At 40.1% G+C, this 20,424-nt stretch overlaps 1 protein-coding gene across 1 annotated transcript in view; it reads right to left on the bottom strand.

Annotated features, from left to right (window-relative positions):
* LOC102282868 (ATP-binding cassette sub-family C member 4-like) overlaps positions 1 to 20,424 on the bottom strand; it is a 150,287-nt gene that overhangs the window by 26,641 nt on the left and 103,222 nt on the right. Inside the window, 2 exon segments of the mRNA XM_070366902.1 lie at positions 4,715 to 4,870; positions 18,556 to 18,747. Of these exon segments, the coding sequence (XP_070223003.1) occupies positions 4,715 to 4,870; positions 18,556 to 18,747 (348 nt within the window).

Genomic DNA, 20,424 nt, shown 5'->3' with positions numbered 1-20,424 from the left:
AAACCCATTTCTAAATTGATATTGTCCAAATGAGGGACAGAGCAATAGGAGTAGTATCTTCTGGCTTTGTTCTATACTTACTCATTCTTTCTATGGTTCGGGGAGTCCTTTCAAGTGGGATGGCAGGGAAAATGGCAAAAATATCTGATGAGTACAACACAGTTGAAGAATTGATGCTTTTAATTGTGGTGTTGGAGAAGATTCTTGAGAGGCCCTTGGACTGCAAGGAGATCAAACCAGTCACTCTTAAAGGAAATCAACCTTGAATATTCACTGGAAAGACTGATACTGAAGCTGAAGCTTCAATACTTTGGCCATCTGATGTGAAGAGCTGACTCACTGGAAAAGACCCTGATGCTGGGAAAGATTGAAGACAGGAGGAGAGGGGGATGGTTGGATGGCATCACCAACTTGATGGACATGAGTTCAAGTAAGCTCCATGAGTTGGTGATGGACAGGGAATCCTGGTGTGCTGTAGTCCATGGGGTCACAAAGAGTCGGACATGACTGAGAAGTGGACAAGGTGGAGACTGGAGAGCGTAGGTCTCTGTTATATGACTGGTACTTTGGATTTTACTCTGCTGCAATGGCAGTCTTTGGAGACAAAACTGAAACTCTTCGCTATACAACTGAAACACTGTGAATCAACTATACTTGAATTAAAAAAAAATAGACACATATAAAATTTGAATCCTGGTTCTGCCCCTTACTTGAAAAATAGGATAAGCTCCCAGTAACTCAGTTTTTAAATCTGTCAGATAAAGATAACAACAAATTGTGAGGATTAAGCAGGAAATGGTGGGATAAGAAACTAAAATGTATTAACAATTCCATAAACTTTAGGAATTATTATTAATATTCTTGTAACTTGTCAGGGACTGTAACAAGCACTAGAGGAACAGAAATGAGAGATATAGGCCCTGTCCTCAAAGAGAGAAAGAAAATAGTCAAGAGTGTGGAGAGGGCTGAGAAAAAGGCTGGAGGTTTTGGTGGGGGATTGGAAAGTAAGATCATGTACAAGGTGATAGTCAGGAAAGAAGCTGGTGGGAGGAAAGCCAGAAATCAAAATACAAAAAAATTTTAGTCTGAGTTCTTGCTCTTGGTGGAAAATGTTAGATACATTTCTCTGTTATGCTTTTCCCCAAAATTCCTATTGTGTTTTTTTGTTTGTTTGTTTTTGTTTCTTTGCCCTACTATTAATATTTATGTAACAATTCAGTTTTTATTATTAAGCAATAAATATAAAGAAAATCACCAAAGACCATGAACACATAAACAGAAATTAAAGAGAAAAGTCATTTCAGAAGGTGTTACTGTTTTTACTTAAGTAGAAACAATACCCAAAAGGCCAGTGCCCTGATTTTAAGAATAATAACAGTTCCTGATGACTGAACATTCCTAAGAATGAGACATGGGCACAAACATTATCTCACTAAATTACATCTTCACAAATCTGTGGGTCCATGATTTCAAGAATGGGTTTAAGGACGAGGATGTTGACGCTTGGCAGCCAAGTTACATCATCAAGGCCTCACAGTCGACAAGGCAGAGCAGGAATAAACTGTGGGTCACACTGACACTGGGTCTACACTACCATTCTATCCCCGTGTGCCTCCTGAATGGCTTCCTGGGAATCTTTACACTGAAAGTACTCTCCAGATTCTTTTTCTTTAATCAACCAACACTGCACCTCGGAGATAAAGGCATAAAAAGTGGAATCTACATGCATACAAAGCTTAGCACTATTCTGTAAACACACTCTCTGGAGTATGTACCTAGAACATGCTCCAAGGAAGGATGGAAACCAACAGAACAGAATCAAAACATGCTGAGGTCAAAGCATGTTTAGTCCTTGCTCAGATGTGCTTCCAAATATTATTGGCAGAGCCAAGAATCATCCAATGTTATTTATTTACAGAGTTATTTTATGTATACAAGCATGCAACTTTTTCCTATTAAGAAGCATTAAAAATAACTCAGGGCATGTTTCTAAAGCTTTGCATCCAATGATATGAAAGGAATTTACAGACATGCCCTTTATTTCTACTAACTAATCTCACATGACCATTTTAGCGATGAGTACCATCAAAACATAAAACTTGGGAATCTAAGCTCATTTATTTTCTACTGTAACCATAAGTCATAAATCTCATAGCCAGAGGAAATCTTTAAATATGGGGACTGAATGTGCTGAAACATTCTTCCCATTTTTCCTGAAAGGGATACCTTTGAAAAAAAATTTTTCAATTGTGATAAAATATACATAAAATTTGCTGGATTAACCACTTTAAGTGCACAGTCCAGTGATGCTAAATACATTCATATTGTTGTACAGCCATCACCACCACCCAGCCGCAGATCTCCTTTCATCTTAAGGAACTGAAACTCTGTACCCATTAAACAACTCCCTTCTCCTGGCCACTCCTGGCACCCACCATTCTACATCCTGTATCCATGAATTTGCTATTCTAGGTAACTCCTTTTAGTAGAATCATACAGTATTTGTCCTTTGTAAATGGCTTATTTCACTTAGCTTAATTTTTTAAAGGTTCATCTGTGCTGTAGCAAGTGTCAGAATTTTCTTCTTTATTAAGGCTGAGTAATACTCTACTGTATGTGTATGCACCACATTTTGTTTGTTGACTCATCTGTCAATGGACCCTTGTGTGCCTCCACCTTTTTGCTGTTGAGAATAATGTTGCTATAACAAACATGTTCCAGTATCTCTTCAAGACCTTTCTTCCAATTCTTTTGGGTTTATACTCTAAAGTAGAATTGCTAGGTAATAGACTATGGTTTTTCCAGTGGTCATGTATGGATTTGAGAGTTGGACTGTGAAGAAGCCTTAGCACCAAAATATTGATACTTTTGAACTGTGGTGTTGGAGAAGACTCTTCAGAGTCCCTTGGACTGCAAGGAAATCCAACCAGTCCATTCTAAAGGAGATCAGTCCTGGGTGTTCATTGGAAGGACTGATGCTGAAGCTGAAACTCCAATACTTTGGCCACCTGATGCGAAGAGTTGACTCATTGGAAAAGGCCCTGATGCTGGGAGGGATTGGGGGCAGGAGGAGAAGGGGACGACAGAGGATGAGATGGCTGGATGGCATCACCGACTCGATGGACAAGAGTTTGAGTAAACTCTGGGAGTCGGTGATGGACAGGGAGGCCTAGCCTGCTGCAATTCATGGGGTCGCAAAGAGTCGGACATGACTGAGAGACTGAACTGAACTGAACTGATGATAATTCCATCATTAACTTTTCAGAGCAACCACCAAGTTGATTTCCATAGTAGCTGGACTATTTTACATTCCTATCAGCAATGAACAAGGATTCTAATTTCTCTACATCCTTGCCAATGCTTATCATTTTCATTTTTCTCTTTTCTTTGATAACAGACATCTTAAGGGGTGTGAGGTGGCATTTCACTAGAGCCTGAAAAGAATATCTTGGTTTTAAAATTACTTAGAGTAATTCCAGGTATTTTTGAGGTCACGGGTAGATAGCAACACTTGTACCCAAGTCCACATTCGCCTTCCTTTGGGAGCCATGTTGTACATGCTTCCTGATAAACAGGTATTTCAGGACATATTGCACTCACATTCCAGGAAGCACATTTGCCTGGCTCATTCTCTCTCCTCTCCTCTCTGTTTCTCATCTCAAGAGGGTATATTTCTGAGCTTCCTTTGATGGGCAAATGATTACTAAGTATATAAATAAAAAACTCAATTTTTTTTTTTTAATAAGCAAGTCTGTCAAAGCAGTGGGCAGGATGATAGATGAGGACACAGGAACTAGGTTGCCCTTGGCTATATACTTGGAGGATAGTAATTTCTCAGTAAATATCATGGAATTATGTTCAGTGAATGAACCACAAGGAAAGACAGGAGTGTCTACCTGTCCATATAATCCAGTCTCCAAAACTCTCCCTGAAAGTTATACTACTTTACGAAGAAGAAGAAAAGAAAACAGAATCAGAGCCTAGGAAGAGATGGCCAACTCAACACTCCACCATCACAGCAGGCACATATGGGTCTACATGAAGCACTTCACACTCACTGACCTATTTTGTCCTCACAACAGATTGAGGGGTTGGTCCTGTTATCTGCCTTGTAAGACAGAGAAAACCAAGATACACAGAGACAGAATTCTGAGTCCCCTGCTCTTCCTTATTATTCTGTACTGCCTCCCTGGTGAAAATTATTCATTAATGGCTAAATTGTCAGTCTCCCCAAAGCATCTATATATCCTATAATTATCAAAGCCCCACAATTTCACAGAAAGTTCTCCGAGGAGATATCACTTTTAAAAAGATGCCCTCATTTCCCACAGCAAAATTATGTGTATAAGACACTTATTAATAAAATTCATGTTTCCCTATAGGAAACTCTCCGGTGCTAAGCAAACCATTTATCCTTCTGTTCTCAGAATTATGTGATTATCAGTCGATAACATTGTGGAAACTGAGGAAGTCTGAGTCCAGAAATCTATCTCAGTAAGTTATTAAATCACATACACACAAAACTAACAGATGAAAACAAAACCTGGTATCCAATGAAAGTGTTTGTTGAAAATACCTCCTGCTAAAAATATGCTCTATTGGGTAAAAAAGGATCAACTCATTCCCTTAATTTGAAAAGACTAATCAAATTAAAAGCACTTAAACTTTAGATATCTTATGAAAAGAATATGTGAGAGTGCTCTGCTATGCATACCTGAAGTGCAACTGACATTTTCTTCCTTAAATCGTGCAGTCCAATACTGGTTGTCCAGATGTCATCAATATTAATTCTACCTCCAGGTTCTGACAATCTAAAAAGGGCAGCAATGAGGGAACTTTTTCCAGCTCCTGTTCTTCCCACAATGCCAACCTGTAAAGAGACCCAGGGGGATGAAGAATTAACAGGATGCACAAAACCCAGGAGAACCCTGATTGTTGAAGGTGAATTTTAAAAGTTCTATTATATGTAAAGAATAGTCTATAAGTTTCTCAAGCAAGGCCCTGTTGACATTTTGGACCAGATAATTCATTGTTGAGGGTCGGGGGCCTGTCCTGTATATTTTAGGATGATTGACAGTAGCCATGAACCCACTAGAAATCAGATGCAACGCCCAAAACTGTGGCAACCAAAAATGACAGAAATTCACAAATGTCCCTAAATGAGACCACCATCATCTCTAGAATACACAATATAAAGTATAATGACTTTTATGCCTTCTATTCAGATTTCCCTGAGTAAATGCTTAATATGCAGAAAACTGTTTGTTTTCTACAATTATCACATAGTATCCATTATGTGGTATGTTAGAGGGGGAGACATGTATGTGTATGTGTTATATATGTGTGTTTGTTTGTGTGTATGTATGTAACTAACATCCATAAATAAAGGAAGAAGATGACTTAAATAACCTGACTGTGGTGAAAACCCAGCAGTCTCCTAAGTAGTCCATAAGAAGTCAATTTTAAATTAGTTTTATGGAACTGGAGGAATCAACCTACCTGAATTCAGGCTCTACTACAAAGCCACAGTCATCAAGACAGTATGGTACTGGCACAAAGACAGAAATATAGATCAATGGAACAAAATAGAAAGCCCAGAGATAAATCCACCCACATATGGACACCTTATCTTTGACAAGGGAGGCAAGAATATACAATGGATTAAAGACAATCTCTTTAACAAGTGGTGCTGGGAAAACTGGTCAACCACTTGTAAAAGAATGAAACTAGAACACTTTCTAACACCATACACAAAAATAAACTCAAAATGGATTCAAGATCTAAACGTAAGACCAGAAAGTATAAAACTCCTAGAGGAGAACATAGGCAAAACACTCTGTGACATAGCAGGATCCTCTATGACCCACCTCCCAGAATATTGGAAATAAAAGCAAAAATGAACAAATGGGACCTAATTAAACTTAAAAGCTTCTGCACATCAAAGGAAACTATTAGCAAGGTGAAAAGGCAGCCTTCAGAATGGGAGAAAATAATAGCAAATGAAGCAACTGACAAACAACTAATTTCAAAAATATACAAGCAACTCCTACAGCTCAACTCCAGAAAAATAAATGACCCAATCAAAAAATGGGCCAAAGAACTAAATAGACATTTCTCCAAAGAAGACATACAGATGACTAACAAACACATGAAAAGATGCTCAACATCACTCATTATCAGAGAAATGCAAATCAAAACCACTATGAGGTACCATTTCATGTCAGTCAAAATGGCTGTGATCCAAAAGTCTACAAGCAATTAATGCTGGAGAGGGTGTGGAGAAAAGGGAACCCTCTTACACTGTTGGTGGGAATGCAACTAGTACAGCCACTATGGAGAACAGTGTGGAGATTCCTTAAAAAACTGGGAATAGAATGGCCTTATGATCCAGCAATCCCACTGCTGGGCATACACACTGAGGAAACCATAAGGGAAAGAAACATGTGTTCCCCAATGTTCATCGCAGCACTGTTTATAATAGCCAGGACATGGAAGCAACCTAGATGCCCATCAGCAGAAGAATGGATAAGAAAGCTGTGGTACATATACACAATGGAGTATTACTCAGCCATTAAAAAGAATTCATTTGAATCAGTTCTAATGAGATGGATGAAACTGGAGCCTATTATACAGAGTGAAGTAAGCCAGAAAGAAAAACACCAATACAGTATACTAACACATATATATGGAATTTAGAAAGACGGTAACAATAACCCTGTATACGAGACAGCAAAAGAGACACTGATGTATAGAACAGTGTTATGGACTCTGTGGGAGAGGGAGAAGGTGGGAAGATTTGGGAGAATGGCATTGAAACATGTATACTATCATGTATGAAACGAGTCGCTAGTCCAGGTTTGATGCACAATACTGGATGCTTGGGGCTGGTGCACTGGGACGACCCAGAGGGATGATATGGGGAGGGAGGAGGGAAGAGGGTTCAGGATGGGGAACACATGTATACCTGTGGCGGATTCATTTCGATATTTGGCAAAACCAATACAATATTGTAAAGTTAAAAAATAAAATAAAATTAAAAAAAAAAAGAAAAAAAATTTAAATTAGTTTTATTCCTACTCCCTGTGTAATTTGACCTTGAGAATTACATGGGTAACTTTACAGAGATATCAACAAGTCAAGTCAGAAGTATTATACACAAACAAGTATTCACTTTCTCAGGGGTATGTTATTTATTTAAGAGGAATTATTCTTCGGCAGAAAAATGAAATCACTTCCTGATATTAAATACCTTAATTACATTTTATCTTGAAAGGAAACATCTTCACATATAAAATGCAGGTCTCAGTCTTGAAAGACAGAGGCCAGTAGACAAAATGTACATAATGAGACCAAGAACAACACAGAGAGTATTTGATATTTACATTGGACCTTTCATTGGAGCAGTTCAAAAGACATTTTATTAATACATTAATACTTAAAATTGAACCTTGGAAAAACACATGTCAAGCGTCAGTCTATTTATTAAAAGCAAAGCAGAGAGAAACTAAATGCACTAACAGTAAGGTTAAAGAATCAATACAATGTAGGTAAAATGCTGGTGGTTGGTAGTTTAGTTGCTAAGTCGTGTCTGACTCCTGCGACCGATGGACTGTCACCTGCCAGAGTCCTCTGTCCATGGGATTCTCCAGGCAAGAATACTGGAGTGGGTTGCTATTTCCTTTTCCTAGGTAAAATGCTGGTGGGGGATAAAACCACATTTAAATATATATGCAGAAACCGGCCTTTTTTACCAATGAATTTTAAAGTGAAAGAAAGCATTAGACAATCAGTCGTGTCCAACTCTTTGCAACCCCATGGACTGTGGCCTGCCAGGCTGCTCTGTCCATGGAATTCTCCAGGAAAGAATACTAGAGTGGGTTGACATTTCCTACTCCAGGGGATCTTTCTGACCCAGGGATGGAACCCAGGTCTCCTACTTTGCAGGAAGATTCTCTACCGTCTGAGCCACCCAGGAAGCCCAACTGCAAATTTTCTGAAGGAAGCTTTCCAAGAGATGATGTCATCTCTATGTAAAATCTGGAATTGATGAGAGTGTAAGATATGCTTGAATCATTTGTAAATCAGTAAAGTTTTAAAACTCCTGGCTTTAAATAAAGAAGAAATAAATCTTTCTGAGTAATATAATCAGAATGTTTAGAACTTTTCATGTTTCCTGATTTGAAAACCTCTGAAGTTTCACATCTTAGTCTGTAAAATCAATCATGGCACTTCAAAAAAGAATTTATCTTTATAGAGATTAAACGTAAGAAAAGTGGGTTCAGCTAATTTTATTATCTTATAAAGATAATGCAATGACTATAAGATATTTTGATATTGTTCAGTAGTGTCTGACTCTTTGCAACCCCATGGACTGCAGCGTGCCAGGTTTCCCTGTCCTTCCCTATCTCATGGAATTTGCTCAAACTCATGTCCATTGAATCGTGATGCCACCCAACCATTTCATCCTTTGTTGTCCCCTTCTCCTCCTGCCTTCAGTCTTTCCCAGCATCAGGGTCTTTTCCAATGAGTTGGCTCTTTGTGTCAGGTGGACAAAGTATTGGAGCTTCAGCATCAGTTCTTCCAATGAATATTCAGGACTGATTGCCTTTAGGATTGAATGGTTTGATCTCCTTGCTGTTCAAAGGACTCTCAAGAGTCTTCTCCAGCACCCCAGTTCAAAAATATCAATTCTTCAGTGCCCAGCCTTCTTTATGACCCATCCCTTATATCTGTACATGACTACTGGACATACCATTGCTTTGACTATATGCACGTTTGTCAGTAAAGTAATGTCTCTGCTTTTTAATATTCTGTCTAGGTTTGTCATAGCTTTTCTTCTAAGGACCAAGTGTCTTCTAATTTCATGGCTGCAGTCACCATCCACAGTGAGTTTCTGAGCCTAAGAAAATAAAGTCTATCACTCTTTTCATTGTTTCTCCATCTATTTGACATGAAGTGATGGAACCAGATGCTGTGATCTTAGTTTTTTGCATGTTGTTTTAAGCCAGATTTTTCACCCTCCTCTTTCACTTTCATCAAAAGGCTCTTTAGTTCCTCTTTGCTTTCTGCCATTCAGGTGGTATCATCTGCTTATCTGAGGTTACCGATATTTCTCCCAGCAGTCTTGATTCCAGCTTGTGCTTCATCCAGCCCAGCATTTCGCATGCTGTACTCTGCATTAAGTTGAATAATCAGGGTGATGATATACACCCTTGAGGTACTCCTTTCCCAATTTTGAACCAGTCTATTGCTTCATGTCCAGTTCTAACTGTTGCTTCTTGATCTGCATACAGGCTTCTCAGGACATTTTGTACCTTATGTTAAACCCTAATTCATATAATATAGATGGGCCATTCTCTGCATATAGGCAGGTCATAGTATGTATTTATGTGGCTCATGCATTCTGTGTACAGGCAGGCCTCAAAGATATTTTGAATATCAAAATAAACCAAGTTATATGAATGTTTTGTTTCTCTGTGCAAATAAAAGTTGTGTGTATACTATACTGTAGTCTAGTGATGTACAATAGCATTATATATAAAAAATGTGCATACCTCAATTTCAAATACTTTATTGTTAAAAGAATGCTAACCATCTAAGCATTTATAGGGTAGTAACATTAAAAACCACTGATCACAGATCAGGATAATAAATATAATAATAATAAAATGGTTTGAAATACTGCAAGAATTATCAAAATCTGACAGAGACACGAAGTGAGCAAATGCTATAGGAAAAATGGTGCCAGTGTACTTGCCTGACACAGCGTTGCCATAAATGTCCATTTTTTTAAAGCATTATCTGTGAAGCACAGTAAAACAGGAGGGCCTATATTTCTGAGTGTTCTTATACATAAATCAACACACATCAGGACACAGGTGAGAACTGATCTGTGAGAATGTGTATATGTTCTCCTGTTATCAGCTCCACCAAAACTGATCCATCTGTGCAAATGGGAACATCTGTAAACTTTGCGTAAATGGACTGAGATATGTAGGGCACCGAGGGCTGTTCATTACCACAGGACTGTGAGTTCCAAACTCCAGTGAAGAGAACTAAAAAACCAGGGGACTTCCCTGGCATTCCAGGGGTTAAGAGTCTGTGCTTCTACTGCTGGAGGCATGGATTCGATCCCTGGTCAGGGAACTAAGATTCCACATGCTGCATGGCCTCAGACCTCCCAAAAGAAAAAGGCAACTCAAAGAAAACCTGATTCTGATTATTCCTAGAGTTCAGTCATCAAAGCTATAGTCCAAGTGTCTTTTCTGGGTAACCATAGGGTTTTACCAATTGCCCATAGAGAGTGTCACCAGTGTCAGTAAGCTTACATTCTTCAATCTAAAGACACTTGGGGTCTTCCCTGATGGCTCAGTGGTAAAGAAACTGCCTGCCAGTGCAGGAGACGTGGGTTCAATCGCCAGTCCAGGAGAATCCCACATGCTGCAAAGCAATTAAGCCGGTGTACCACAACTATTAAGCCTGCACTCTAGACTCCATGAACCACAACCATTGAGCCTATGTGCCACAACTATTGAAGCCCTCTCACCCTATAGCCCATGCTCTTAACAAGAGAAGACACCACAGTGAGAAGCCCACACACAGTAACTAGAGAGGTGCCCGAGCAGCAACAGAGACCCAGCCCAACCAAAAATTAAGAAATAGATACAATTATAAAGACTCTTAAAGAAAATCTTCTGTTATTTGCTTGCAGTGGCCCCTTTCTGTTTTTCCAACCAGGTTGCTCTCTGATGATAACACAACTTGTTAGACACTTGCTCCTGGATCTCTCTTCATGCATCAAACTCAACATAATCAACACCCAATGCTCCACATAAAACCACCCTTCATCCATCTCCCCCACTCACTCTCATTACTTCTTTCCCAGGCTCACAGTGTTTAAAAAACAAAATAAACTCTTTCCTTGATCATAATCAGTGCAAATGAATTTGAAAAGTAAATAAATACTAGCTATGCCCCAGCACTCTGAAAAAAACATTCTTAAAATGATGTTTTTAACTTTCTAGGCTTCTATATGTGTTCTTTTTGTTGTTGCTGTTGTTATTTTTTTGGATGTGTTCTTAAAGATACAAGTTCACATATTTAAACAAAATGGGATTAATGTGAACATACTGTTATATGTGCTTTCATTTCATATTTCATAAAAAATTACATTAATTGTTGCATAATATTATAGTACATGTGATCATTTATTTAACAAATCCTCTACTGCTTGATCGGAGAAGGCAATGGCACCCCACTCCAGTACTCTTGCCTGGAAAATCCCATGGACGGAGGAGCCCAGTAGGCTGCAGTCCATAGGGTTGCTCAGAGCTGGACAGGACTGAGCGACTTCACTTTCACTTTTCACCTTCATTAACTAGAGAAGGAAATTCTTGCCTGGAGAATCCCAAGGACGGAGGAGCCTAGTGGGCTGCCATCTATGGGGTCGCACAGAGTCGGACATGATTGAAGCGACTTAGCAGCAGCAGAAGCAGCTACTGCTTGATATTTAGGCAACATCAAACAATTAGCTATTATAAATAACTGTCTTAAATATCCCTGAAGCTAAATCTTTGCAAACAATCTGAATCATTTTCTTCACATAAATTCTCAGATGTGCAATTGCTGAGAGTCAAATATGAACCCCTTGAACAGCAAGTATGAATTTGTTGGACAGCAAGGAGATCAAACCAGCCAATCCTAAAGGAAATCAATCCTGAATATTCATTGGAAGGACTGATGCTGAAGCTCCAATACTTTGGCCACCTGACACAGAGAGTCAAGTCATTGGAAAAGACCCTGATTCTGGGAAAGATTGAAAGCAGGAGGAGAAGGGGACGAAGGTTGAAATGGCTGGATGGCATCACTGATACAATGAACATGAACTTGGGCAAACTGCAGGAGATGGTGAGGGATAGAGAAGCCTGGTGTGTATCAGTCCATGGGGTCATGAAGAGTCAGGCATGACTAGGTGACTGAACAACAACAAGGTATGAACATTTTCAGGAGGAAGCTGTTAAACTGCTAACCTACCCCCAGAAGTATAATTCCATTTTCTGCTCCCACCCATTTCCCTGCATGTTCACAAATCCAGGTGATATAGCTTTGTTTTAATCGACATCAATTTGATTCCAAGAAGTGGAATCACATTCCCAGGATGTCTTGCTGGAGGCATAACAGCTCCTGGCTCCCCGTCCCCTGCACCTGCCTACTCTGGTCCATGTGCTCTCACTTCTCAGATTAAACTTCTGAATTCCAGCTTAGCACTCAACACTCCACCCCAGGATGTCTCTTCTACAAAACTGTCCTCTCTAACCTCTCCATTCTTCATGTACACGAGTCAGCTTCCTTGGCACCAGTAGGTAGTGGTGAGGGTTGAATGTAAAAATGTGTGTTACACACTCTGTAGTTCATTTTCCTGAGTGCTTTGCAGGTGTCTATGTCTTCATTCACTGTATCAGGACATCATACTTTGGCTTATGCTGGTCCCACCTCCTGGAATGCCTTTCACATGCATTCCCACCTGCTGAAACCCTAACCACACATCTCTAAGTCCGTCTCACATGTCTAATTCCTTGGAAATGCTCTCCATGTCTCCTCACGTGGGTTTGTTCCAACTCTAAGAGATGTTATGTCATTTTTTATATACATCTATAAAAATTGTGATCTCGTTCTAGCTTACAAAGCTAATATAGCCATTTTCTTGTTTCTTCAACTAGACTGTATATGTTGACATCAGGATCTGTATTGGATTTGACTTTTTCTTATTTGTATTACCTGTGGTGCCCTGAGACAGAGAAACTTCCACTGGGAGCTGAGATTTTTAACTCAGGCCAGAGAAATTTATGGGAAATCTATTACCATATTATTTAGGTATAAGATAAATCAGAGACAGACACAGCAGATGGATCCTATAGCCATAAATACAACTTCAAATGGCTAACACCTCATTCTCACGGGACAGAAACCACTTTCCACAGCATTAGTGGTTATGGTCATTTTACAACCTATGAAAATGATGACCATTTTTGTCCAAGTATTTACTCTTGGTGCTTTACATGTCTTATCTTAAATTGTACATCAGGCCTACAGGTTACATCCTTTCACTTCCATTTTGCATAAGAAAAGATTTAGGCTTAGATAAATTAGTCTGTCTGAATATCAGAGCTAATAAGTAGTAGGATGTGACTCAAATCCACATATGTTGGCCTCTTTTCCATCTGCTGATGGGCCTCCTTATCCCCTGGATGGCCAGACAACTTATCATGCCCCTCTGTGTAGACAGAACAGAGAAAGTGGGGAGAAGTGTAGTTGTAGTTAAAGAAACAGGCCCACCATAGAGATCTTATGGTCAGAGAGTTAAAGCATGACGTGGACACAGGCATATATGTGGCAAGTGAGAGCGAAGAGGGTACCTGCAGGCAGGTGGACTAGCCATCAGCAGGAAGAACCAGCACCCACAGCCGGACTGAGAGAGAAATCTGCATAAGTGGGACACATGGTGCCTGGGGAATAGGCCAAACAGACTTCATGCCCTGCTTGGGGCAGAAAGACTCATTTTTGATCCCATGAGGTTGTGAAACAGCCGAATATACACTGCTACATGGGGCTGTCTCTGACTCCAGGTCCAGGCAGGGCTGAGTCTGTGGGAAATCCCTCCAGTCCCTGCAAGAGACTGGTGTGGGAAACGACAGACAGCAGGATGAAAACTGCCTGTAATGAAGACAGACTCCACCGGAAAGACACAAATAATGTGATGGAATCACACAGAATTAGATTATAATGTAAAAGTGCAATTTATAGAGCATAAAAGTAAGTAAATCTAGGGCCACAGAACATTCTAGAGCCTCTTGCTCAGCCACAACAGAGATTTGGGAATACTTGAGTTCAATTTCAAACTGTCAAAGAACATTTCTTGAGAATCACAGGTTCATCAAAAACTGTCCATGGGAGAGAAAGGAAGAGGTCATGTTCAGATATGAATCTGAGTCAAGAGGTCTGGGTGAGCCTGAGACTCTGCATTTCTAAGAAGCTCCAGGAGAGGCAGGTGCTGCTGGCCCTGACACCACAGTCTGAGACACAGGGAATTAGGAAGCCAGCAAGGGAAGGGGATGATCTGGGAGTGAAGGGAGCGGTTTTTAAGAAAATATTATGTAAAAAAGGGAAAAAGTAGTAAACTAATATTTTTGTACATTATAGCATGGTCTACTAAGCATCTGTAAAACTGTATCATCCAAATAATAGCTGTGAGCAAAAACAAAGCAAAATCAATCTACCTCAAGAACTGGACAATACTTTATTGTTCAGGACTCTCTAAAATGATCAAATCAACCACAAAATCATCTAAATGAAAAATGAAGCTCATGTTCAGACTCTAACCAAGAAGTCTAGGGTGCTATTTACCTCATGTTTATTTATTTATTTTCTGTTTGGCTGTGCTGGGTCCTGATTGCTTTGCACGAGCTGTCTCTAGTTGTGACAAGTGAGGGCTACTCCTGCAGTGCACAGGCTCCTCACTGAGGGGGATTCTGTTGTTGCTGAGCAAAGACTTCAGTAGTTGTGGCATGTAGGCTCAGTAATTGTGGTGCAGGGCTTAGTTGCTCAATGGCATGTGGAATCTTCCCAGACCAGGGATTAAACCAGTGTCTCCTGCCTTGGCAGGCAAATTTTTATTTGCTGCACCACCAGGCAAGTCCTAGTTCTTTATTTTCACTTGCTATTTCTTCTGTGAATTAAAATTCTGCATAGTACCTACTATACTCTCCTATTGACTGTAACTTCTAGGAATTGGGATAGAAGAAGAAATGAGGGAAAGAAAATAAAGCCCCCCTTCTGCTGGGCTGGCTCACTCCCATGTCCCCATCCCCAACCCTCCGACAACAGCCTCTCTCAATCAAATCCAACACCAAAAGGGTGTCCTGGAGTGACTAGGGCTGGGACAGGTGAACAGGAGACGGAGCCTGGGATGTACACAGGCAGAGTGAAATCAATTCATGAACACGCTGCCTGGGTGTCATCTCCAAAAACAGAAATGAAGCTAATAGTGACACTGAGAGTGGACCAAGGCACAGATCAAAAGTCAAGTTACTGAATTTATTAATTCAGTCTCCAAATTCAATTTTCCCTCAAACATTTTAGAATCTTAATGATCCTATGATTTACAGGTTTTAAGAAGGAAGAAGAAGAATCTGTTATGTTTCTAAGTTGTCCTACAGAGTTTCTTAGATAATTCATATTTTATGGCTTTGGGGAAAATTTAAGACAAGTACAGGTTAACAGAATTACATTTACAACAGAAAACCTAACAGACACATTGTCTGAGTGTAAGTAAACATCACACACAGTGCTCTGAGGGAAAGATTGTATCAAGAGCTGTGATTAATATTTTCCCTACACAGTAGTTCACCTTTTTCCTGACCTACAATGGAACTGGAAATAATTAGGACCAGCTTTTGCCCTATGACTAACTGAAGCTGCTCCCTGGGTAACATTTAGGCATTAAATGGAATATTCTTTTATGTTACAAGGGTTTCATTCATTCAGTTCAGTTCAGTTCAGTCACTCAGTTGTGTCTGACACCTTGCAACCCCATGAATAACAGCACTCCAGGCCTCCCTGTCCATCACCAACTCCTGGAGTCTACCCAAACTCATGTCCATCCAGCCATCTCATCCTCTGTCATCCCCTTCTCCTCCTGCCCCCAATCCTTCCCAGCATCAGGGTCTTTTCCAATGAGTCAACTCTTCACATGAGGTGGCCAAAGTACTGGAGTTTCAGCTTCAACATCAGTCCTTCCAATGAACACCCAGGACTGATCTCCTTTAGAATGGACTGGTTGGATCTCCTTGCAGTCTAAGGGAATCTCAAGAGTCTTTTCCAACACCACAGTTCAAAAGCATCAATTCTTCAGTACTCAGCTTTATTCACAGTCCTAATCTCACACCCATACATGACCACTGGAAAAATCATAGCCTTGACTAGACAGACCTTTGTTGACAAAGTAATGTCTCTGCTTTTTAATGTGCTGTCTAGGTTGGTCAGACAGGGAGGCCTGGTGTGCTGCAATTCATGGGGTCGCAAAGAGTTGGACACAACTGAGCAACTGAACTGAACTGAACTGAGGTTGGTCATAACTTTCCTTCCAAGGAGTAATTGTCTTTTAATTTCATGGCTGCAATCACCATCTGCAGTGATTTTAGAGCCCCCAAAAATAAAGTCTGACACTGTGTCTGCTGTTTCCCCATCTATTTGCCATGAAGTGATGGGATCAGATGCCATGATCTTTGTTTTCTAAACGTTGAGCTTTAAGCCAACTTTTTCACTCTCCTCTTTCACTTTCATCAAGAGGCTGTTTAGTTCCTCTTCACTTTCTGCCATAAAGTGGTGTCATCTGCATATCTGAGGTTATTGATATTTCTCCTGGAAATCTTGATTCCAGCTTGTGCTTCTTCTAGCCCAGAGTTTCTCATGATGTACTCTGCATATAACTTAAATAAGCAGGGTGACAATATACAGCCTTGATGTACTCCTTTTCCTATTTGGAACCAGTCTGTTGTTCCATGTCCAGTTCTAACTGTTGCTTCCTGACCTGCATATAGGTTTCTCAAGAGGCAGGTCAGGTGGTTTGGTATTCCCATCTCCTTCAGAATTTTCCACAGTTTATTGTGATCCATACAGTCAAAGGCTTTGCATTAATCAATAATGCACTAAATTATAGCTATTTTCCACTAGATGGGTCTGTGGGGTGGTAGGAGTTTTAAAGAGCAGTTCTTTCAGTTATTTACGGAGTTGTCATGTGTTTGTGTGTGTGTGTGTTTGCTGGTTTCTGCTTGCTCACACCTGTATAACTCACTCACCCTCACAACCAGCAGTCCCTCAGTACTCTCTCTGTGCCCTGCAGAATGCTACTTTCTGGGAACAAATATGAAAACAAGATGCTCCCTGATTTTACAAAGCCTCAAGGTACTATGAGATACAGATCCCAAATTACAAAGCACATCACAGGTGCTATCTTTTCTTTTATTTATGATAAAATTCACATAACATAAAATTTAACTATTTTACCATTTTTAAGTGGTTAGTTTGGTGTTCAGTACGTTCACATTGCTGTGCAACCAAGCTTGAGAATTTTTTTCTGCCTTGTAAAACTGAAATTCATACCCATTAAATAAACAGCTCCCCAATTACCCTCCCCCAGTCCCTGGAGACCACCATCCTACTTCCTGTCTTCTTGAATTTTACTCTCTAGGAATCTCACACAAAAGGAATCGGAGTATTCATTCCTTTTGTGTCTGGCTTATTCCATTTAGTAAGATGTCATCAAGGTTTATCCACAGGTCAGAATTTTCTTCCTTTTTAAGGCTGAATAATACTTTACGTAAGTATTTAGTTCCTTCCAACTTTTGGCTGCTATAAATATAGCTGTACCATAAATGCTATCTTGAAAGAATATATAAGACACTAAGGAAGAACTGAGAGTCTCAAAGATGCATTAGGGTTGACTCCGAAAACGAGGAGATTTTCACCATCCAGATGACGGAGGGCCTGGGTCTCTGAGGCTGAGGGGCAGCATGTGCACTGGGAACAGGGAGGACGTGGTGCTTTGGGAGAAACTACACACAATCCGAGTTCAGGGGTGTGTGTGTGTCAGACAAACTGGCTGCAGAGAGGTGGGGAAGAGCTCCTAACACCTTGTCCAATTCAGTCTCTTCTTCAAGATTCTGTCCTGATCCCAGCTGAGGGCCTCAAACTAAGTGCAGAAGGAACATCACAAGCAGACATGGATGCTGACAGGTCCAGGTCACAAGCCCCTCTGCCGTCTCCCACACAGATCTTCTCTGATCCCATCAATTTGCTTTTGACTTTGAGCCAATCTCTAGACCTTGCCTCCATCTGATACCATGATTCCTCACTGCTGACTGGGTTATTATTGAGGCTCTTCTCTGGTGGACACAGCTCACCCCATGGCCCCTGCTGGAGTGGACTTGAAGCTATGCTATGGTTCCAGCAGCAGCTCACCAGGCCAGTAAGGATCATATCTGTGCTAAAGAAAGCAGCAGTTTGTGGTGGGAGGGCAGGGGGATGGCAGCTCAGTGTGGGTGAGTGGAAGACAAGGCTACAGGAAGGGCTAAGAGACAGAGAGGGAGGCTGCAACCAGAGGGCACCATGGGAGGAAGAGAAGATTTCAGAAATACAAACAAGTAAATATGGCAAGGAATGAAATATTGGAGAGTTAGGGCCAGGAAGACAAGGCTGACATCCCAGACTTTGTATGAATAATCAGATGTCACATATAGTGTCCCGAGTCAGGTTAAGATGGAGCCCTGGATCCCAGGGCCCATCAACCATCATGAGGGAACTCATGACACAGGGAAGAAATTTCTTGGTATCCCTATTCCATGGTCAGTTTCCAAGAAAGATTAGCCTACAATGTCACTGATCTAATCTGCATCCATTAGGAACAGAGTCCCTCTGACACACTGACAAAGAAGTCAAGAGCCGATGTGGTGCTAAATCTTTAGCCAGATTTTAAAAAGGCAAATGGCTTAAACTAACCTTTTGTCCTGGGTAAAATGTTGGATACATGTCCCACAATACCAGAGGCCCGTCCGACGTATGCCTGAAGTTCACATTGTGAAAGGAAATCATTCCTTTGTTGGGCCAGGATGGTGGTGGACGATACTCAAGTTTCCAGGATGCTTCTTTCACAAGGTCTGTGTATTCAATCACCCTTTCTACTGAAATCATCTGAAACACGTATGACATCTCATGAGTTAGTATCAGAGGGTCTTGTTTATAGATGTTCAGACATTGTAAATGAAACCTTCTGCTTTTATACAGTTCAGAACAACCTAGATCTCAGCATCCACAAAGGACAGAAGTAGGAGTCTGATAAGGCCTTGGATGATTTAAAAACTTATTCATCATCTTCAACACTTTTACATACGACTATTTCCTTCAATTTTATATTAAAGTTAAAAAATTAAAGAAATGCATGGTAAAATTTTATTGATCCTCCTTTCACATCTTAATTTAAAAAAAAAAAAGAATATTTTCAAAGAAAAGAATACTTTTGGACACCAATTAGTAATGTGTGGCCACAGAAGGGCCACGTGTTACAGATGAACAGAACTGGATGATCATCAAACCTCATTTTAATAATCAGTCATTTTCTACTCTGTTATGAGCTTTCCTGATAGCTCAGTTCATAAAGAATTTGCCTGCAATACAGGAGACCCTGGTTCAATTCCTAGGTTGGGAAGTTCCCCCTGAAGAAGGGATAAGCTAACCACTGCAGTATTCTTGGTCTTGTCTTGTGGCTCAGCTGGTTAAGAATCCTCCTGCAATGCAGGAGACCTGGGTTTGATCCCTGGGTTGGGAAGATCCCCTAGACAAGGGAAAGGATACCCACTCCAGTATTCTGGCCTGGAGAATTCCATGGACTGTATAGTCCATGGGGTCACAAAGAGTCGGACACGACTGAGCGACTTTCACTACTTCTACTCTGTTAGAAGAAAAATATGGAAAAATTTCATTTTTATTATTTTTCTCCCTTTAGGAAAAGGTACAAATATTTAAAAGTGTATAATGTTTCTTCTAAACAACCATGACTTCACACCTTAGACAGCATATTCTGAGAGGGAGCCTATCCTACCAGGAAGAAGGGCCACCAGCAAATTCGGTGTTCAACACACACAAAAACAAACAATAAAATTGGGGATGGTGTTAGAAAGTGTTCTAGTTTCATTCTTTTACAAGTTTTCCCAGCACCACTTGTTAAAGAGATTGTCTTTAATCCATTGTATATTCTTGCCTCCTTTGTCAAAGATAAGGTGTCCATACGTGCATGGATTTATCTCTGGACTTTCTATTTTGTTCCATTGATCAATATTTCTGTCTTTGTGCCAGTACCATACTGTCTTGATAACTGTGGCTTTATAATAGAGCCTGAAGTCAGGTAGGTTGATTCCTCCAGTTCCATTCTTCTTTCTCAAGATCGCTTTGGCTATTCGAGGTTTTTTGTATTTCCATACAAATTGTGAAATTATTTGTTCTAGCTCTGTGAAGAATACCGTTGGTAGCTTGATAGGGATTGCATTGAATCTATAAATTGCTTTGGGTAGTATACTCATTTTCACTATACTGATTCTTCCAATCCATGAACATGGTATATTTCTCCATCTATTAGTGTCCTCTTTGATTTCTTTCACCAGTGTTGTATAGTTTTCTATATATAGGTATTTAGTTTATTTAGGTAGATATATTCCTAAGTATTTTATTCTTTCCGTTGCAATGGTGAATGGAATTGTTTCCTTAATTTCTCTTTCTGTTTTCTCATTATTAGTGTATAGGAATGCAAGGGATTTCTGTGTGTTGATTTTATATCCTGCAACTTTACTATAATCATTGATTAGTTCTAGTAAT

Source organism: Bos mutus, unplaced genomic scaffold (assembly GCF_027580195.1).
Source record: "Bos mutus isolate GX-2022 unplaced genomic scaffold, NWIPB_WYAK_1.1 CTG250, whole genome shotgun sequence".
Lineage (NCBI taxonomy): Eukaryota > Metazoa > Chordata > Mammalia > Artiodactyla > Bovidae > Bos > Bos mutus.
This window is presented reverse-complemented; position numbering and strand designations above follow the sequence as displayed.